Source organism: Rhinatrema bivittatum, chromosome 3, assembly GCF_901001135.1.
Source record: "Rhinatrema bivittatum chromosome 3, aRhiBiv1.1, whole genome shotgun sequence".
NCBI classification, from domain to species: Eukaryota; Metazoa; Chordata; class Amphibia; order Gymnophiona; family Rhinatrematidae; genus Rhinatrema; species Rhinatrema bivittatum.
In genome coordinates this window covers 162157596-162180304 of record NC_042617.1, presented here as the reverse complement: position 1 = coordinate 162180304, position 22709 = coordinate 162157596, and the positions used below count along the sequence as shown (strand labels likewise).

The following is a 22709-nucleotide window of genomic DNA, read 5'->3' as shown; positions in this document are numbered from 1 at the left end:
ACTGTTGTTCCTTGTGACCTTAGGCAAGTCAATTTACCTTCTGTTGACTTAGGTGCAAATATACAGGATCATTCATCAAACTGCGTTATGGCATTATCATGGGCGTTAGGGCCCTAATGCCCGTGATAGCGCCATAACGCACGTGTTATTTTTCGCATCTCGTGATGCATATGCAAATTTAGTCAAAGGGGAGGAGTTTGGGTGGGGTTTATGAAAACGAGGGGTATTTAATGTTGCATGCAATAACATGATGCACATTATCAAATATTTTAAAGCGAGAGAGATCCTCTGGGTAGTGCACATATTTGTTGTCTATTTATACCACTGTAGGAGGGTCAGCTAGTAACTAGAGGTGAGGTTTTGGTGGTGGTCTAGGGTTTGGGGGCTAGTTTTACATGTACAGAGGTACAAACAGCACAGTACACATCAGTGAACATTTGATGCGATTTGAAATGAGGAAAAGTACACAAAGAAGAGATTTCTTCAATGTACTCTCGTCCAAGCTTGATGCATGCTCTACCTGGGTACTATCAAGCTAGGCAAGAATACATTGTAGAAATTTCATCTTTGTCTACCTTTCCACATTCCAAATGACATCAAATGTTCACTGATGTGTACTGTGCTGTTTGTACATCTGACTGTTCATGTAAAACTGGTCCCCAAAACCTCAGCTCGAATTACTAGTTGACCCTCCTTCAGTGATATAAGTAATTGACTAATATGAGAGCCTTATAAAGAGTCTCTCCCCCTCTCCCTCTCAAAACATGGAAATGCCTGTTTGGGCACTTCTTAGCTTGCGAAGTGAAAATATCGCGGGTGCGATAAATTTAATGCGCTTTGCGGTAAATATCTATGCAAAGCTCTAATAATAGTGTGTGAACATGAAACTTTCCTGTTTTTATAAAACTGCTAAGCAAGAGATGGACTTATCAATCCAACAAAAAAAACCAAAACACTGGTTTCATGGTATACATTTTTAGTGTTCACTTACTCTTTAGATGGGATCCTAAGGATACAAAGATATCTTTTTTGAAGCTGATTTTAAATTTTAAGCTTGTCTGCTTTTAGCCTCATTAACTAACTTTCTTTTCTTTTTTAACCATTGTCTTGCTTAATGAAATGCCCTATCTCTTGTCTTGTATGTTTGTCTTATTAGATTGTAAGCTATATTGAGCTGGGTCTGCTTTTTTGTGTGTTTTTTCAGCATTTCATATGTTGTGTAGTGCTATAGAAATATTAAATATTAGTAGTAGGAGACATAACATTCATTCCTAAATAGTATAAATTTTTACATTTGATGTTCTCTAATAAAGCATTGATGTAACTGCTGGGATGCCATCTTGATGTTTTTATGAAATAGTTACATATACTTGTCTGGCACATTGCACACCTGTTCGCAGTAACTTAAATTATTGAGAGGATGCATTTCGTTTCTCATACCTTAGCTGCAAGTGCTCCATGTTAACTTCCAGACAGGCCAATCCAGTACCGAGCGGTAGGAAGAGCTGCGTTAGTGCCTACGGCACCCGCAGTTACCGCCCGCACAGTGCAGCTCACCTACCGCTCGATCCTGAACCCTAATTATATGTAAATGTAAGCCACGTCCGAAAAGCCTTAGGCCCGCGCAACCCAGGATACTGGATAGAGCGCCTATACAGGATCCTGGGTGCGCGGGCCTAAGGCTTCACGGCACGCTGGTATCTGTCATTTCAAATGTCATTTGAAATGACAGATACCAGGAAGCGAAAAAAGCAAAAGCAAAAAAAGTAAGTCGCTTCCCCGCTTCACTCTTCCCTCTTCCCGGAGCAAGGCTGCTTTTCGCGGGTGGAGGGAAGAGTGAAGCGGGGAAGCGACTTACTTCTTGCTTTTGGTTTTTTTCCTTCGCCGCTGTCAGTGCCCCCCCTCCTCTCGGAGCAGGGCGCGAAAAGCAGCCTTGCTCCGGGAGGAGGGGGAGCACACTGACAGCGTCGAAGCAGGGCGAAGCAACACGAAGACAGCGTCGAAGCAACGGCGAAGACAGCGTCGAAGCAACGGCGAAGACAGCGTCGAAGCAACGGCGAAGACAGCGGCGAAGCAACGGCAAAAAAAACCAAAAGCAATTTTGGTTTGTTTTTTTTTCAAAGCGACAATTTTTTTTTTTTCCAAAAGCGACTTACTTTTGGGATCTGTCAAGATCCCAAAAGTAAGTCGCTTTTGGACGCCTGCCAACTTACTATTCTGAAGCCATCATCAGGAACCCCTGCGATCGTAGCTCCTCCCGACGAACTCAAAGATGGCCGCCTGCACGGGGGAAGCGTACAATTGGCCGCTGAAGACGTGACTTCGTGACGTCACGTCTTCAGCGGCCAATTGCATGCTTTCCCCGTGCAGGCAGCCATCTTCGTCGGGAGGAGCTACGATCGCATGTGTTCCTGATGATGGCTTCAGAATAGTAAGTTTTGCAGGCGTCCAAAAGCGACTTACTTTTGGGATCTTGACAGATCCCAAAAGTAAGTCGCTTTTGGAAAAAAAAAAATTGTCGCTTTGAAAAAAAACAAACCAAAATTGCTTTTGGTTTTTTTTTGCCGTTGCTTCGCTGCTGTCTTCGTGTTGCTTCGCCGCTGTCTTCGCTGTTGCTTCGCCGCTGTCAGTGTGCTCCCCCTCCTCCCGGAGCAAGGCTGCTTTTCGCGCCCTGCTCCGAGAGGAGGGGGCACACTGACAGCGGCGAAGCAAAAAAAAAAACAACCAAAAGTCGCTTTGCCGTTGTAGCCTCCGTGGCAGCCCCAGTCCGGACATCGGAGGGGGGCTGCAACGTTTTTTACGCTTTTTTTTGGCTTCGGGAGCAGGGGAGAGGACTGGGGCTGCCACGGAGACCGGCACCCATGATCGCGGCCGGGGCAGGCGAGCGGGGGCTGGGGGAAAGCTTTCCACCTACCCTTACCCATGCCTCTACCGCCTGGGTCAGGGTAGGCAGTAAGTTTGCAGGTTAAACGCGCGACAAAACGGCAGGGAAAACTAGCGATAGTCGGGGCGCGGGTTACGGGATGCTAGGGAATAGCTAATTTGCTCGTTTGCATGCAATATCGTGCTAATTCGCTCGTTTGCATGCAATATGCATGCCGCGGGCGGAAGGGGTTGCCCGGGGAATTTAGGACGCGGTAGGAGTAGGTTAAAGGGGATTCGGGATCGCAGAAAGGGCTAATGCGGCCGAAAACGAAGTTAAAAACGGCTTAGGAGCAGGGTAAACGCGGCCGCACTTTACAGGATAGGCCTGAGAGTGATTAAGACAGCACCGAAGGGCAGTTTCAACTGTATGATGCTTTGAACCAGTATCAACTATGGCAGTGCTTCTTAACCCAGTCCTCAGGACACACCTAACCAGTCAGGTTTTCATGATATTCACAATGAATGTGCATGAGATAGAGCTGCATGCACTGTTTCCATTGTATGAAAATCCATCTCATGCATATTCAGTTTGGATATCTTGAAAACCTGACTGGTTAGGTGTGCCACAAGGATTGGTTTGAGAATCACTGAACTACGGCCATGCCCAGCTGTCAGCATGATCCCATGGAACTTTTAACTGCTCTGTGCTATTCATCATAACATATTTGGAGCTTATGCTTTGTTATTACTGAGTAACACTTGATTATACAGTAATAGTTTATAATGGACATTCAAACGGCTGTATTTGTCAAAATGTGACTCTGCCACTTGAAGTATACCTTTGGCTGTTGGACTTAAAACTTCACAGTAGGTTTTAGAAAATATTTTAAGATCTTTACAAATGGGTACACTACTTGGTGTTGCCACTTTTCAGATGTATAGTTAGTCTGCTAGAAAAATCTGCATTTTGACCCACTTAATCTAAGTAACAGCTATGCTGTTCTTATCTCAAGGTGCTCCTCCGCTGTCATCTTTGGAAAAAGAGAAGGATATTGACCTTGAATTACTACAGGACCTGATGGAAGTTGATATTGATCCTTTAGATGTTGATTTAGAAAAAGATCCTCTTGCAGCCAAAGTTTTCAAGGTATGGCGCAACAAACTGTTTTCAGGGCCAATGCTGGAAACTCCGGGGCTCAGGTCAGAAATTAAGGAGTGGGTCCAGCCAACTCTGCCTTAAGGATATCTCTCAATTTCCCCAAGGGAGCTCTTGTGAAGCAGAAGCCTGAGGCAATGCTCTGCTTGCCCCTACCTCCATCATTAAAATCAGCTCTGGTTATTTTACATGTGAATTGTGCAGTAGCTTTTTCCTACATGGGTGTAGTTAATTATTATCCCAAAACATATCTTCTAAGAATTATAATAGAGCAAATGGTCAGTTACTGTCAGACAAGCTGTTCAGAATGTACTGGATAATATGGGTACTGTTAGCAGTATAAACCAGCAGTTCATAATCAACAGCTTAAGTTAAACTGTAACTTATACAAGGGGATCCCTATACTATCACCATTGGGCTAGATCTGGCCTGTGGAGTATATTTTTCCAGCCTGCCAAGTTTTACCTGCCCGTGGCTGGGTCAACCCCCATAGTAAGGTTAGCTTTTTTTGGGGGGGGGGGGGGGGGGGCTGCATGTGGTTAGGCAGTGAATGGTGCAGTGTTGGCAGGGCTCCCAACTTCCATCAGCAGAAGACCACCTGTGCAGGGGTGCAAATGTACAAGCGCTAGCAGGACTCCTAATCATTGGTGGCAAAAAGAGGGTGAATGGGGTGGGGGGTGAAAGGAGAGGAGATGAGCAAGTGGAGGGGGAGAGAAGGTGAAGTGAGGGGTAAGTGAAAAGTGGGAAAAGGTGAGAGGAAAGGACATGATTGTGAGTGAGAGGGAAGGGGATTGTCAGAGGGAGGTGGTGAGGGGTGACTGAGGAGGGAATGAAGGCAGGTGGATTTCAGAGGATGTGGGAGTGTGCCAACTAGCACTCTGGCCTACCTTTGGAAACCCTGTTCCTCTGCCTTCTCCAGCATTTCAGAATTTGCTTAAAGGACTGAACTCCAAGGTGTCCTCCCACCCCTCCTTATGACTCTCACGGTTCTGAATGACTTGAAATGTGGCATGCTGTTCTTTGGTTGAACAGTTAGGGGACCCTTGATTTACATGATAGGCATTGTAGCATTCCATTATTACAGCTGCTTGTTCAGGTAGTCTTCTGGCACTGTAGCTTGGAATATAATAGTATTCAAGAAATGTATCAATGACCAGTTTCATACATACATTTTCTGGGTCATTTAGAAACTTTTGGCCAATCCAAACCTTTAGAAAGCCTCTCCTTGGAGAAAGTACAACAGATTTTTTGCAGCTATGAAACAAACAAATACATCAAGTCTAATTTATTTTCAACCTGGAATTTGTATTTTAGGTTGTGGGACACTAGAATATAGACGTTGCCTAGACTGTATTTCAGAATTTATTATTTAAAAAAATACAACAAATCAGAGGTGCAAATAAACCATACTTAGGAAAGGATCAGTATTGAATGTTAGTGTAAAATGAAATTTTGATGATAATTGTTTTCAATGAATTAATTTGGAGGATCTGGTAAATGCCATGACACTTTTGTACTTGTCTGACCACTGCTTGTGGCCCATTGTTGGCAAGAGGCAGTAGATTACATCTATTTAGCACACACTGATATCTGATAACCCTTTCATTTATTTACAGCTCCGATTTGTTTTTTAATTTATATATTATGAGGAGTCTGCTTATGGTTTGTAGCTATCACAATTTGACATGTGCAAGTATTTTGATAGATTAGGGACTTAAATTTGAAATGAAGCATAAGGGGATTTTTAACGAATGTGGTCATACTCTAGTTAGACTTGAATACAAAACATTCTTTAAAGAAGGAAGCCATATTCATTTCAGATTTAAGGTGCATGCATAGTGTACTTAGATGAATGGAAAGAAATATATTTTGAGAAGATACATTTTTCTCTTGCTCTCTTGACATGCATTATGTATGGTTGAGTAATTGCATTTCTTGTCTCCTTGATGAAGCCTATAAGCAGCACGTGGTATGATTACTGGGGTGCTGACTTTGGAACCTACAGTTACAACCCTTATATTGGTGGTGTTGGAATTCCAGTAGCAAAGCCACCAGCAACTGTTGAAAAGAATGGCTCACAAACCATGACAGTATCTGTATCACAAGGTAAATACCATTTGTAGCTGTTTTCTAAACTTTTGTATCTGTCTTCAGAGTATTTTCTAGATGGGCTAGTGGTTAGTGCTTTAGAGAAGGAATGGCTTCCATTTCTGGCTGGTTGATGCTGGGAATACTGTTAAAGGAACAAACATAGCACTTCCGAGAGGGTTTTCATTGAGACACTTGGTAGATATTAGAGAGCACTGTTGAAGGTAGCTGTCAAAAAGGCTGATATGCTGGACCTGCCCTTTGGCTCAGGCTGCATTGCTGGGGGGGAGGGAGGGAGCAAGGAATGCAGGTTTGGATTCCCTGTTGGTTGCTTTCCAGGATTGGGTGCATCATGGTGGTGATGTGATAATACTTGGGGAGAGAGGGAAGCTGGCTGCCACTACTGTGGTGATCCCTGCTGGCCAGTGAGTGGCACCTAGCAATGAGTTTTAGAAGGGGCTTGCTTTCAGCCCTCAGACTTGTAAGAGTTCTTAGTCATTCATTTGTAACATCCAGGAAAGGATGGGTTGAAGAGAGAGGGCAATAAAAGGAGAAATTGCAAAATATAAAGTAGCATCTTGCTGCCATGCACAAGCAGTTGTTAGTGTGAGAAAATAATGACACTAATGCATAATACTCCTTGATAGCTGATGAAAAGGAATGGAATGGATTAAAATTGGTCTACAGTGTAATGCTTCTCTGGAGTTTATTGCAGTTAGTAATTTGACTAACATTTTCTGTATGAGTTAGTAGTATGGGATGTGGAGGAGCTCTCTGAAAATGCAGTAAACTTTTCATTGACATAAATCGTAAGGCGTTTTTCATATGTAAAGTGAAGTAGGGATGTAGTTTTGGGTGTCAGATGATACCGTAAATGGCAGAACAGTTTGAGATGAGCTCCAGGTGCCTGGAGACCTATTGCTACTGTTGCTTATTTGTGTCTCTATTTCTCTCCCTCACTCTCTCTCATTGCTCCGTGCCCTCTGTTGCAGCCCTGGATGCTCGTCTTGAAGTTGGCCTTGAACAGCAAGCAGAGCTGATGTTGAAAATGATGTCTACTCTGGAGGCTGATTCCATTTTACAGGCACTGACAAATACATCCCCCTCATGTAACTGTCTTTAATTATATTTCATTTCTACAAATTGGCAAAAATGAAGCTATATTAAGGCACCTTTTTTACAAAACTAAATTCAGTTGAACAAAATTCATTGTGAACCCTTTTTTATTAGGATTTTTCATTCATTCTGGAGGAGTTAAGTGTTCAGTTTTTGGACGGACAGCTTCTTTACTTAGTGACTTGCCATTATTATGGGACTAAGTGTATAAAGATCTTGGTGGTGATCCTCAGCAGAACTCTAGAAACATCAAACTGATGTATACAATATTTCAATAGAATACAAATAGGCCTTAAGAAAAAGTGGGAATTATTTATCATCATTTGTGTTGTACTTTTCCAACAGAAGAGTTCAAGATGTGTTATATCAAATTATGGTTCTCTAATAAGGATGAGAGACATCGGTTCATAAGAGGATTACAGTTTGCAAGCTATAACAGTTATAGGTGTCAGTACCATTATGAGTGCAAGTATAACAAAACCTAAATAGTATTACAATGAGAGAGTATAAGAAACAATTTTTATTTATTTATTTAACTTCTTTTACTATACCGACACTCAAGACCAGGTCTTATCGTACCGGTTTACATTAGAACATGGGGATACCAATTAATGTATAAGTAGAAATGAGAAGTTACATTAAAACAGGGAGAGTAAAAACATGGATGTCGGAAGATAGGACAGAATTAAACTATAACAGAAATGGGAGATCGAGTAATCAAGCAATAAGTTAACAAAATTACAAACTATAAATTAACACAAAACAATAAATTAGTAATACAGAAACATGGATTATAATCAGCGGATATATACATGGTATGTCAGATGGGAGGAGTGGCGGGGGATGAGGGGGGGGGTGAGGGAAAAAGGGTGGGTTGTGGTTGAGGGGGAAAGGGAAAAGGTTGGGAGTGAGGGGAGGGAAAAGGGTGGGTTTAAGGGTGAGAGACAGAGTTGGTTGAATGGATTCCTTCAACGGTAGGCTTGTGTGAACAGCCAGGTTTTAAGTTTTTTTCTGAAGGTTAAGTGGCATTGTTCCTGGCGTAAGTCTTGAGGAAGCGAATTCCAATGTAGCGGACCTGCTGTCGAAAGTGCTCGCTTGTGAATGGAGCTGTGGATTGATGATTTGTTGGGAGGGGCCTTGAGCTTACTTTTGTAGGCAGTTCTTATTGGTCTTGAGGATGTATGTAGTTCCAGAGGGAAGGTGAGTTGGAGAGTGGTTTGTTGGTAGACCGATTTGTGGATGATAGTGAGAGCTTTGAACAATACCAATTATAACATAAGTATAACATTAAATATGAATAGACCAATCTTAGGCTTTACAATAAGGTAGAGTGGATGGAGCCAAGAAATTCAGCAGGTATGTATTTCATGTGATCCCTTTGGGACTTTGGATCTGGGATTTGGTCAGGAATTTGTGAGACCAAAGCTGCTACAAATAGCCAGATTTAGCAAGACTCAGAATCTCACCAAAGCTCCTGAGGTGCCTACATTTTTGACTGTCACTCGCTGTGCTGCCTAGGAGCAGAAGCCTGTTCTGCAGGTTGCTCCAGAGCTCTGGTTGGGCTCCAAGCATTACAAAACAATCCCTAGATCTATAAACCGTAAAAATCTAGCAGCCAAGGAATAGATTCAGGAAAGGAGATAAAAACTTGTATTCCAGAAATGCATAACAATGTAAAAATATTTTGTGATGGCAAGGAATAGAATCTTAGAAATCTGGCCAAATGAGGAAAGAACAGGCAGATCGATATTTTGAGCAATTTAGGTAGCACATCTGCTTTGGGTCACCTCTTACAGTTATGTGAGATGTGTCTTGTACAGTGATTGACATATAAAATGTTTTGTTTGGTAATTGTTCTAAACTTTTCCATCAATCTAATCTTTTTTACCTTTTTTTTTTTCTTTTGCAAGTGTCTCAGCCTGCCAGTGGAACTGATGACTCTTTACTAAGGGGTTTACATTCAGCTAGTCAGACCAGCCAGCTGATGGTGCAGTCATCCTCCATTCCTATGCTGAGTGCCTGCTTCAACAAGCTCTTTTCTATGCTACAAGTCCACCATGTGCAGGTAGGAGTGATCGCATTTTTCTACTATTGAATTTCCATTATAATTAAACCTTTTGAGTTCAATATTCAGAGAATTGTGCAATTAAGTTTGTAACTTAGCCAGACAAACCCAGAGTTTAATTCCTCGCCCCACCAAAGATGGAAGTTTTAGCCGGCTAAGTTATTACTTGGGCTAAAAGTTACCCGGATAAAAAAAAAAAAAAGGCAGTGATGGGGTATTCCAGGAGTGGGGCTTAACTTTAGCCATTCAGTGCTATCCAGATAGTTATCTGGGTAAGTCTGGACATGCCAGAGAGATTTCCTATAATTATCCTGATAATTTTATCTGGACAACTTTGACTTAGGCGAGTATATCAAGCAGTTTGTGGTTATGCGCTGTTAACTATGGATTTTGATTTAATTACTTGCATAGCTACCCAAATAGCTTTCCCAATTCTTGGATATCTGTGTATAGACCTCTTTGTTTTAATAAATGAAACCCACAATTTGTAACATTTATAAAAAGCTTTTATACTGAAACAAAAACATGCTAACTTTTATTTGAATTTATGCAGATTATAATTTTTATTTGCTTAGCACAAGAATTATGTTGTACGCGAGCTTTTTAAATCACATAGGTCCATTCTTTAGATGAAATTCATGGAAAATGTTAATATATTTCTCTGAGAGCTAATTTTAAGCCAAACCTAACTGAATAGCATTTCAACTAAAAATGTGCATAAATCTAGCCAGAGGAAATCTGACCGACAAGATGTAGGACTGCTGTTTATGCTGCTAGGGTTGTCTGCATAAACTTAGCCACTTAGGGGTCGATTTTAAGACCCGCGTGTGCACATAGACGTGGCTATTTTATAACAGGTGCGCGTGTGTTATAAAAATGTGATATCTGCGTGCACATGCATGGTGGATTTTAACATCCGCTCACGCATGTGCGGGTGGATGGCCTCCATGCGCGGCGGTGGGGCTGGGGAAAATTTTAAAGGCCATGCGTGGCAACGGGAGTAGGGCTTCCTCCAGTTCCCTATACCCCTACCTAACCTTCCTACCCTTTTCCCTCTCCTCCCCAACCCCTAACCCCTTCCTAGCTACTTACTTTTTTTTTTTAGTTGGCTGCCGGCACACGCTTTCCTGGACCAGCATCGAATGGCGCTGTCCCGGCCCATCCCAACCACGCCACCCGGCCCACCTCTTTGGAGAGGCCTGGCACTTCAACGTGGAATGGAGTTTACGTGCGAGGCCGGGCCCTTACAAAAATGCACACAGCGCACACAAGGCCCAGCCACACGCATAACCCCTCGTTTTTATGTGTGGCTGCCCCTTTTTTTGATGGCTGTATTTGGCAGCCTTATGAATTTAGGTGGTTAATTTTTGCCTGTTGGTGGTGGGAAATTTTTAAAAGCCGAGGTTTAAACTAACTTCCAAAGTTAGGTAGTAAAACTTTTTGAAAATCCATCTCTAAAGTTATTATAATAGTATAAAAAATGGTTGACAATCTGTGTACAGTGCCTGTAAAAGGCTTCACACCCATTTACATTTTTCACATTCTGTCTAAAACATACAAATCAAAATGCATTAAAGTAGGAGACTATATCTCTGATCTACACAATATATCCTACATTTTCTGTTGATAAGCAGGCTGAATTACCCAATACATGTGGGTAACGTCATCTGGCTGCTCCAAATGGACTTTTTTCTTCTAGCTAGTAGAGCTGAGAGTTCTTGCACAGGTGTTTTCTTGTAAGTCTCCTCAGTCATTTTTTTTGTCCAAGCATGGACAAGTACTTGGTCATTCCTCAGAATTTTTCTGTAAACTCTTAAATTCGATAATTCTATCTCAGTGCCTTGGCAGCACCCACAACAGAATTTGTCAGTGCTATTAAAAAAAAACAAAAAAAAAAAAAAACCGACCCCCCACTAAAATATTCTCTTCCAGAGGCCTTGTTGTCGTTCTCATGGTGGGTCAGAAAAAAAAAACCAACAGTGAGTGGATTAAAAAATTGCATTTGTGGCAAGGTAATATCCCTCAGTGATGGCAATGAGCTGTGCCTTCAGTGACTTGTGCTGAAACATGATGAGAAGAATTGCTATGCAGGTAGATGAATGTCCCTGCCCAGCCAGTAATCCAGAGAAATTAGAATCTAGGAGCTGTATAAATCTCTCAGAAGTCGCAACAGATCCTCTTCCTGCAGTGCAGCATTGTTTGCCTTGCCAGGAAAAGAGTGGAGCAGAAAGCTCCTCAGACTCCCCTATCAGCCTAGGCCAAAACCTCAAGATCGAGTAGTCTAAGCCACCCTGCATTGATGAAGTAGTAATGGCATCAATCACTGAGGCCATTGGAGTTTGCTCCAAAGAAGCATATATATTCAAACCACAGTGCACTGTCAACACCAACATGTCTGTCATGGTGCCTTGGGCACTTGGTGCTTCAGCAAGCACAATGCATCAAAGCACACAACCTGTGCTGGCCTGCTGGTGGACTCGATACTCTGCACTCAGTGTAATGGCACAGCCTCTGCAAAGCTTCAATCTGGTTATCAATTCACATCTTTACATCCCATTATTGTCTGGATAATCTCTCAAGGACTGACAGATTTAGACAAATAGTTTTACGTAATCTCTTCTTGCAGTACTCCACACTCCATGGTGGAAACCGAGTTGGCTAACTCAATAAATGCTTTACTGCAACCCTCCGCTTGGGACAACCCACATGTAATGGCAGATTCAGTCTGCTTATCGACTGGAAAAGCAAGTTTACTTCTGTAAATTTTTTTTTTCTGTAGATAGGATGAATTAGTCATGGAATAACTGCCAGCCTCCCTGGAAAGTCAACTATACAGTTAGAATTAACTAAAATATAGACTCACAAGGCAATGCATATGCGGGAACTTCTGCACATGTTCACTAGAGCTCAAAGCTCTACTAGCTAGGAGAGACGAGTTTGCTTGGTGCCACTGGATATAATCACCTACATGTAATCGCTAATTTATCCAAATTTATTCTGTTATCTATGGAAAACAGTTTACGGTAAGCAAACTTGCTCTTTCATAGTGAAAGAACAATTATAGAAATATTTAAAATGTTTGTTTTATACCACATACATTGCTTAGCATTGAGATCAAAATGACCCAACTTCCTGAGCCCTCTATGAAGGACTTTTACATAATGGGGGACACAACTGGGTCTTAAAACTATTCACAAGTGGGATTACCTATACTGGATCCTAATGCTTCATTAATTGCAAACTCTGATTTGTCTGTAAGCTGTTCTAATAGCTGTTCATTTAAATCTGTCTGCCTTGACACCAACTTTGGAAAAAGGCAGAATACCAAGGGTTCATAAATAAATAAAAAGTTCCACTTTGGCCTCGCTAGACACACAATCTTTGCCCATGGTCTCCTAAGTGTTTCTTTGCAGTTGCTATGTAACACATCACTTACCTACGTTCTTTTAAAGTAACAGTGATCTACCCCAGCGGTTTCTTTTAATCTACAGTGACTGATTTTGAAGGGAAAGCCTGATCAAGGCGCAGTGTCTTGATGATGTCAAACTGCTTCCACTTTACAATGATGGACCTGAGAATGCCCCAAGGGATATTCAAATACATTGAAATTTTCTTATAGTCTTCCTGTTTGTACCTTTGAATAACATTATCCCAGAGTTCATTGTCCAGTTCCTTGTTCGGCATTTTTTGACTTTTCTTCAGATTCACTTTATACAACAGAAATTGCTAGATTCTTCATCCAGGAATATTCAAACCAGTTGATATGCTATGATTGGACATAGATGATGGGCTGTATTTAACTTCTAGGTCTTGTTAAATCAATTTTTTGAACTGGAGCTAATTTGGGTTTTCTACGACAAAGGGTATGAAATTTAGGAAATAGACTTTTTGGTTTGGTTTTTTTATTCTTAATTATTTTAGGGATATTTCTGAAATTATTCTTTCTGATGACTCACTGTAATCATATTTTTGTTATACCTAAGTTTTAACCGGTTTTGCTTCTTATACTTTCTTACTATAATCCTATTTAGGTTTTGTTATGCTTGTGCTCATAATCGTACTGACACCTGTAACTGCTATAGCATGCAACTGTAATCCTCTTATGCATTGATGTCCCTGATCCTTATTGTAGAACCATAATTTGATATAATGTGCTTTGAACTCTTCTATTGGAAAAGCATGACACAAATTAGTGATGATGAAAGTGTAGACTATGTTGTGTAAATCAGTGAAACAAGCTCCTATATTAATGCATTTTGATTTCTACTTTTTAGATGGCAGAATGTGGAAAAATACAAGGGTTTGTAGGTTTTAGCAAGGCACTGTAGGGCAAAAGCTGCCATCTCTGACCCTAATTTTCACAGAAAGGAAGATACCAGCTATATTTGTTTGAAAACCTATAATTTATCTTGTCAGATTTTAAGTGCTGATCTCACTGGGCTTATTCCACGGACGCATCACTTTTGGGCTTATTTAGTGGCAAAGTGTTGTGTACTGCATTGCAAAGGACCTGCCTATTCCCAGCCCTTGCTCAGTATACATGCTAGCTGGGTTCTAAGGGAGCTGTAGTTTGTGGCTACTGGCCCAGGACCTTTAATGTGTTGGCTGGGCTGAATTATGTTGGGGATGTAAAAAAGGAACACTTCCTGGGCAGTTGTGAATTTTCCTTCTTTTTTCCCACCCTTCTTCCTTACTCTTCCCCTTCTCATCCCCTTCATAGCCTCGCCTCATAGATTTTTTTTTTCCTGTTTAATTTTGTGTACACTTAAGAATTTTGTAGCATAGAGACCTGCGTGCCATATTTATTTAAACATGCATATTTAAACACCCCTTCGTGCGACGAAGGGGTGCGACAAAGGGGTTCTCCCCTTTGTGCACCCCTTCGTGCAATCCTTGGTGCCTCATTTAATATTCCTTTGTCTTTGTAACTAACCCTTTTCCTCCAAGTTTTTACCTTTTTCTTTAACATGTTAAATAGTTTAGTTATAAATGTTCATTGTATCAGACAATGGAATTATATTTCCTGCTTTTTCTGTTTTATGTAAACCGGTTTGATTTACATTTTATGTAAGAATATTGGTATATAAAAATTAGAAATAAATAAATAAATTGCCCAAAGTGGTTACATGGCTGAACCAGTGGTAAAACAAAAACATCTTATAAACAAAATGACAAGAGTAAATAAGTAACGGTTACTCATCTGGTAAAGACTTGTAATGTAAAAGAGAAGCCACAAATTCTGACAGTCTCCCCTTAGGATTAAACATTAATAGCAAGTCTTGTAAGGATATCAAGTATCCTAATTTTGATCCAGATTTGGGATGTTAATTTGCCCTCATATTTCTTGATCTAGGAGCGGTCAGAGTAGATGTTACATATTCTGAGCATGCTTTTTTACATTACATTAACTTAAGTGATCATTTTGGTTTGACAGTATTGTTGAATGCCTTTGGTGCTGATAGGTGCTTTAGAAGCAGCGCTTGACAATTGAGTGGGGAGAGGTTCTGCTGCTTGCTGCCAGGCATTTTCTCTCATTTTAATCTTAACATTTTGCAAAACATTTTGCTTATCTTTTACCAAACTTGGTTATTTAACTTTGTCACTGTAAACATTTTTGAATGACACCACATGCCACCTTGCTGTAAATTTCAGTATTTTTGGATGTATCATAATGGGTATTGTTTATTACAACCCTTTGTGATAGTGTCATCGTAGTTCTTTTTGGTAGATCCTAAAGCATAGTAACAGAGAGGCTGAGAAGCCCTTTAAATAAATATCCAAGTTATCAGACACATACAGACACACACCTTAAAATAAGAAGTAATTATTTCAAAGTGGCTGAAATTCTTGGCTGTAGGAATGAGGTCCCTTCCCTGAGGCGGCTGTTCAGATGACTGGTCCCATTTCTCTGCAAAGACTAATGTTGCTAAATGAAAGCCAGCAATAGTTCCAAGGTTTTATAGCACCAGGCACCTGTCTTGTCATACACTACTTAATAGCAGAATTATGACATCTGTGAGATTGTGACATCTTTATCATAACAGCAGTACTAGTAGCTTAATACTACCATGAAAACTGCTAGCTATAAAATAATGTTTTTTTTTAGCCTGTATTGTTCAGGCTACATTATTGGATAAAATGAAGACTGGACATGGGCACTGATGAGATGAACAAATTTGATCAACAGCTGTCAGTGGGTGACCACAAGATCTCCAGACTGTAGCTGAGAGCATAGGGCCATTGATCTTTTACACAGCAATTCACTTTATTTTAATTTATATTTAATATGTATTACTTTATTTTTCAGTTTTCTTAGGTTTGTTATATTTCTTAATATTTTCCTTGTTTTGTACTAATTTTTTTTCCAGCTCGAGTCTCTTCTGCAGTTATGGCTCACATTAAGCCTGAATTCCAGTTCTTCTGGGAGTAAAGAGCATGGAGTTGACATTTTCTTATATAATGCCAGTCGTATTCCTGTTATCTCTTTAAACCAAGGTAGGAAACTGCATGCTGACAGTCACTGGATGTGTATGTTTGGCTCAGAACATTGTAACCATTGATGTATAGAAGCCAAAAATGAGGAAAGATACTTTAAGTGAAGCTCAGAGATTTCAACATTTATGGTATCTCAGGATTTCTGCATGGAGTTTGTGTTTGAATACGGTTTGGTAACCCAAGCAAAACTGCCACATTTAATTTTTAAATGATGCCTCGTGATGAAAATAATTTTGCCAAAACCACATCCAATAGCATGGGATTTACTTAATGTTTGGGTACTTGCATCCTGGATTGGCCACTTATGGATATAGGATGCTGGGCTTGATGGACCCTAGACTTGACCAAGTATGGCAACTTCTTATTTTATGTTCATGTTTTGTGTATGTAGCTGTGCTGATTTACAGTTCACATCTACTCTGTTCATTAGATCAGAATTCTAAAGTTTTTTCACATTGATTTATCACATAGTCAAATATGTTCTCTGAGAACAAGCATGATGTTAAATCTTCAAAGGAGCCTGGCCAATGAAGTTCTTCAAAGCTTTTGGAGTGCTCTACTGAGCATGTGCGTACAGTCCGTGTCATGCAGTCCGTGTTCTTGTTTTTCCATGGAGCTCAATGATTTTCTTTTCTCTGAAGAGAAATGATAAAAATGTTAGCTTGTTCTCAGTTTATAGGGCCTCTTAAATTCACTAGGTAAATTTTCAATCACTCAAGATTTATTGATTTTTTTTTTCCAGCAGCTTCCATGTGCATCGGTGTCAATGCATTGGTTGATATTTTTCTTAAAATCAAGTGATTTGATTTTGCCTCATTGATTTTTCACCTGATGTTCCAAAGAAAGGAAAGGGCAAACTGCTTCAAAAAGTGCTTTTGGTGCAAATGCATGATACCTATCATGGATCCCCATGATAGATGTGTGCTCTGCCTGGATGATGAATAGAGCCTCTTGGTGTGTTTTACATGCAGGATGATGACTTCCAGAGGACGTCATTCCTGCCTAGAGTTGATGGGAAAAGCTCTTTGGGGAAAAACAAAGCTGACCCATAGGCAGCAGAGGCATTGATATCAGTATCAAAGAATGCAGGAACTGCAGTGGATGCTGGCAATGGTTTGACATTAAGGAGGCATTGAACTCTCCAGACATCGAATATCCATATAGGCCAGGGAGACAGACCAATGTTTAGCCCCTTCCAATGAAAGCAAAGGGTTTACTTCATTGGCATTATATCAAGAAGTACCGATACTAGGCATCAAGCGAAGGCTAAGAAATATCTGCATTGGTCCTTGTTAATGCAATATAACAGGACCATGGAGATTTTGAATGAGTGAAGCATTCCCACAAAGGACAGCTCATCCTTACATCGATCAGAAGAATTGAAACAGCCTCCAAGAGCCCAGGTTCTAGCCACCCATCTTCAAGTAACCCAGGAAGATTTTTTTCCCCTCCAACCAGCAAGAACATATCTTCTTCACAAACCCCCATTTTCCATACCACTACCTACTTCGGTATCTAATCTCTTGCTGCAGGACACTTGAGACGTTCTCACTTATACGTTATAATTTTTATGCTCAATAAGACCTGTCAACTTAATTGTTTAAGTCTTTTTTTTTTTTTTTCTCCTTTATCTTTTGGTCATCAATGTTACAACGTTATCATTAAATTTTGAACTTATGTACACTGTTCCAAGTTTCATAACCTTGTTCTATGTAATGCCTTTTGGCAATTTTCATGTTCTGTTTCAATGTAAACCGATGTGATCTTTATTTCATATAGGAACACCGGTATATAAAAATCTAAAAATAAATAAATAAGATATGAGAACTGCTTTCTATTCATAAACAATTTATTGCAGAATTGCAAGCATTGGTGCATCAACATTGTTGATTAGTCTTGCAAACTGAGGTCCAGTTGCTACTGGAGCCTTAGTGCATCTGATAGAAGGAGCTTCCTACTGGTTCCTGGAGAAGCCATTGGCATCAGGAACTGTTGTCTATATTGATCGCATCAGTGGAGGAAGCTTCCCCAAGGCACAGAAGTCCATCAGGGCTTTGTCTTCTAACCAGAGGCATACTCAGACCTCACTGCCAACCTATGTTCCCTGTACATACCCAACCTATGATCCCTATACATACCCAGATCAGTCCAGACTCCTGGGTTTTGTCTCCCTTCCAGCAGATGGAGACAGAGAAAGCTTTGCTGATACTGCCACATAACCTGGTGTACTACCTGCAGTCCCTCAGTATTTCTCTGATTCCAGCAGATGGTAGATGTGCAAAACCTGCAGTCTGGAAATTATTAAAAAAAAAAAAAAAGTAGTTACACTATGTTAGGTTCCATATTAGGAGCTACCACCCAGGAAAAAGATCTAGGCATCATAGTGGATAATACTTTAAAATCGTCAGCTCAGGGTGCTGCAGCAGTCAAAAAAGCAAACAGAATGTTAGGAATTATTAGGAAGGGAATGATTAATAAAACGGAAAATGTCATCATAACTCTGTATTGCTCCATGGTAAGACCGCACCTTGAATACTGTGTACAATTCTGGTCTCCGCATCTCAAAAAAGATATAGTTGCAATGGAGAAGGTACAGAGAAGGGCAACCAAAATGATAAAGGGGATGGAACAGCTCCCCTATGAGGAAAGGCTGAAGAGGTTAGGGCTGTTCAGCTTAGGGAAGAGATGGCTGAGGGGGGGATATGATAGAGGTCTTTAACATCATGAGAAGTCTTGATCTAGTAGATGTGAATCAGTTACTTACACTTTCAGATAATAGAAGGACCAGGGGGCATTCCATGAAATTAGCAAGTAGCTCATTTAAGATTAATCGGAGAAAATTCTTTTTCACTCAACGCACAATTAAGCTCTGGAATTTTTTGGCAGAGGTTGTGGTTAGTGCAGTTAGTGTAGCTGGGTTCAAAAAAGGTTTGGATAAGTTCTTGGAGGAGAAGGTCATTAACTGCTATTAATCAAGTTTACTTAGGGAATAGCCACTGCTATTAATTGCATCAGTAGCATGGGATCTTCTTGGTGTTTAGGTAATTGCTAGGTTCTTGTGGCCTGGTTTGGCCTCTGTTGGAAACAGGATGCTGGGCTTGATGGACCCTTGGTCTGACCAAGCATGGCAATTTCTTATGTTCTTAAATCTGTTGGATGATTTCCTGCTGGGAGTTTGGCAGGTCCTGGTGGGGTCATCCCTCCCGGTACTGAAGTGGCCAAGCAGGGAGTTGGGGACCCTTTTAGAGCTCGGTCCTTTCGTCACTAGGGTTAGATTGCTGGTGGATCCAGTTTCCTCTCTCCCAGGAGGACTTTGTAGACTTTGCTGCCCTTCTTCTTCTGTGCGGGAGCTAACTTTAAAGTTAGAATATTTGTTTTTTCTCGTGTTGGTGTCATCCCGGGTTGGAGATTGGGGTGGCAGCCTTGCGAGGGGCTCTGCAGCAGCGGCTCTCGCGTTGATTCTTTTTCTACTGGAATCCTCTGAGTGGCTGCCTGCACACGCGATCAGGCAGGCTACAGACTTGCCGCGTGGCAGTAAATGCTCTGCGCAAGGTGAGGGGTGCACATGGCTGTCCCGGGCCAGTTTCTGTTCCTGCTGTCTCTCTTGGGGAGAGAACAGCTTGGAAATATCAGCGGCATCATCAGAGAAGCAGTGAGAGTCTAGAAGACTCACAAGTGATTCTGGTGCAGCAGCAGGCCCCTTCCCAATTAATGTGGGAATGACGGCCATTTTGTCTTCTCTTGTGGCTACGGGGGAGGGGAATCTTCCTCCTTACTGTCCCCTGCTGATCAGAGCCCTGTGGAGAACTGGGTGACAGACAGGGGAGGATGAGGACCTCCTGAATGAGGATTCTGAGGATCCTGTAGCTTTTTCGTTAAGATTTTGTTTTGTTGCTGTTCAAAAAGTGTACCTGGCTGAAAGCATAGGGGTCTAGAGTTTCGCAGACTAATGCTGCAACAAAGATTTGGCAAGTCCTTGGTAGGTCTACTCGGTCAGATGCGGTGGACCCTTCAGAGGCCTTAGAGGATTCTGAGGATGGGGATCATCCAGCAGACGATCCTTCCGAGGTGGAGCCTTCTCTGGATGGACAGGATACGGAGATAGGGCTGGGACAAGCCTCTGCTGTGGAGGGAGACAATTCTAAGGTGGTTTGTCTTTTCTCACAGGACAAGCAGGATGGTAGTCCTCACATATGGGTGACATCACAGGATGGAGCCCAATCACGGAAAACTTCTGTCAAAGTTTCCAGAACTTTGACTGACCCTACTAGGCATGCCCAGCATGGCACTAACCCTGCAGCCAGTAGGGGTCCCCCTTTAGTCTTCTTTTTTCCGCGCAGCAGTAGCCTCACGGTAAAGGAGCTCTGCAGAGATTCCTGACAGGAATTTTCCTTACGGAATTACTAAAAGTTAATTTGCCCCACAGGGGTCCCTCCTTTAACTTTTTTCAGACCGCGGTACTCCGGTAAGTTTTTACCCGTTTTCCGTCGATTACAGTCTAGTTTGGCCCTCGCAGCCTACTGGCCATCGACCGTACCACGGCTCGATTTTTTTGCCATGGCGGAGTTCCGTCGGTGCCCGGACTGTACTCGCACCATGTCCATCACAGACCCCCATAAAGTCTGTGTTATGTGCCTAGGACGCGAGCACGATTAACTTGCACTAAATGTGCCCTAATGACACCAAAAGGTCGCAAGGCCAGAATGGAGAAGATGGAACTTCTCTTTCGTGCTCAAACCCCGACTCTGTCCATTGCATCGACGTAGTCAGAGCCAGCACCGTCAACTTTGCGCCAGCATTGACTACCGGCCGGTGGCCATCAACAACTTCTCAGCCATCAACACCCTCTACTCCTCCTCAAGACTGAGGGGATCGAAGGGAGAAACATCACTATCAGCACCAAAAGACTCGGACCTTCGAGGGAGCGAAATCATCGACCTCGCCATTGTCCGAGCCGCCGTCGAAGAAACCCCGTCCAGAAAAGGCACCGACCATTTCTGCGACCGGGTCACCGAGTCAACCCTCACCAGACAGGGGATCGGGAGCCACGACTCCGCCTTTAACGGTGATCCCTTCGGCTATGCCTCTGCCTCCTTCTTCTGTTCCGGAGCCGGGGCTGCTTGCTCCAGGTCTCTGAGAAGAACTGGACCGGATGGTTCAGGAGGTTATCGACAAGGCGATGCAACGACTCCAGGTTCCTCTGGCACCGGTACCGATTGCGGAACTGTCCACCGACCCGATTCCAGCAGCGTTGGCACCGCTGCTGTCCAGGATGGAAGCGCTCATTGCCGCTCTTCCACCGATGGATCCTGGGTCCCCCATGGCGCCGGTGCCCTCCCCGCTTACATTGTCATCTGGAAGAGAAACACTGTTCCGCATCCCTCCATCGGGAGTTCTGCCTCAGCCATCGATGCTAAGTCCCTCACCACCGATCCAACCATCGGTGCCGATATGTCCGGTGCCACTGAGCCATCCATCAGTGCCCTCGATGCCTTCATCTGTGCCTCTGATAATTCCTCCGATTCCTTCGGAGCCTAGACCAGGACTTTCAGGTATTCCACCACCCTGTCACCCTCTAATTCCTAGAGGGACATGTGCTGCTACCTACGACACTTGGACCGGTGATTCCTCTCCAGACACCAATGATTCACCTTCACCACCTTCACCCACTGAAAGTAGGAAGCGTTCTCCTCCAGAGGAACTCTCCTTTATAAATTTTGTGAAGGAAATGTCTGAATTTGTCCCCTTCCAATTGCAGACTGAACAGGATGATAGGCACCAGATGATGGAGTTACTCCAATTCCTGGATTGCCTGAAGGTAATAACCTCCATTCCTATCCACCAGGTTTTTCTGGATCTTCTGAAGAAGAACTGGGAACATCCTGGCTCCATTCCTCCAGTCCACAGGAAAGCTGACACTACTTATTTGGTGCAGTCAGCTCCAGGCTTTCAGAAATCACAATTGGATCACCACTCTGTAGTGGTGGAGTCTGCACAGAAGAGAGCAAAGAGGTCAACGCCTCACTCTTCTGTTCCCCCTGGCAAGGAACAAAAAATGCCATAGGTCGCCGAGTCTTCCAAGGGTCAATGCTCATCTCTCTGATTGCCACCTATCAGCTCTATATGACCCAATATAACAGGGTCATTTTTAAGCAGATACAAGACTTGTCGGACTCCCTGCCTCAGCAATTTCAAGAACAGCTACAAACCCTAGTAAACAAGGGTTTTGAGGCAGACAAGCATGAGATCAGGACATCTTATGACATCTTTGATACTTCTACCAGAGTATCTGCAGCTGCTATTTCAGCAAGAAGGTGGGCCTTGCTCAAGTGTTCTGACCTTCGCCCAGAAGTCCAAGACAGGTTATCCGACCTGCCTTGTATCGGAGATAATCTCTTTGGTGAACAGATTCAACGGATGGTGGCGGAACTTAAGGACCATCATGAGACCCTAAGACAGCTCTCTCTGATGCCTTCTGACTATTCTTCTAAACAGCCCTTCAGAAAGGACTCTAAAAAGTCATTCTTCTGCCCGAAGAAGTCCTATCCGCCACCAGCCAGATCCCGTGCCACGAGAACTTATCAAAAACCACAGTCTCGACAAACACGTAAACAAAAGCCACAAGCAGCTCCTCAGCCAAGGCCTGCTTCAGGTTTTTGTCTTCCACCTAGAGAGCAGCAGCCAGATTCCACTGTCTCACATACCAGTGGGAGGCGATTGTGCCACTTCCACAACATATGGCACTCAATCACCTCAGACCAATGGGTACTGGCAATAATTGCTCAGGGTTACCATCTGAACTTCTCTCCCTGCATCCAGACTCCCCACCTCTACCAAGGTGGAGAACATCCGATCACTCCATTCTTCTGGATCAAGAGGTCTCCCTCCTTCTCCAGTCCAAAGCAATAGAACCCGTACCATATT

At 42.5% G+C, this 22709-nt stretch overlaps 1 protein-coding gene across 5 annotated transcripts in view; it reads left to right on the top strand.

The window, feature by feature from the left end:
* BIRC6 (baculoviral IAP repeat containing 6) overlaps window positions 1-22709 on the top strand; it is a 1045545-nt gene that overhangs the window by 406099 nt on the left and 616737 nt on the right. For all 5 annotated transcript variants that reach the window (XM_029593898.1, XM_029593899.1, XM_029593901.1 and 2 more), the window contains exons 38-42: window positions 3879-4012; window positions 5974-6127; window positions 7102-7218; window positions 9136-9290; window positions 15659-15785. In XM_029593898.1, the coding sequence (XP_029449758.1) occupies window positions 3879-4012; window positions 5974-6127; window positions 7102-7218; window positions 9136-9290; window positions 15659-15785 (687 nt within the window). The remainder of the gene's footprint in view (window positions 1-3878; window positions 4013-5973; window positions 6128-7101; window positions 7219-9135; window positions 9291-15658; window positions 15786-22709) is intronic.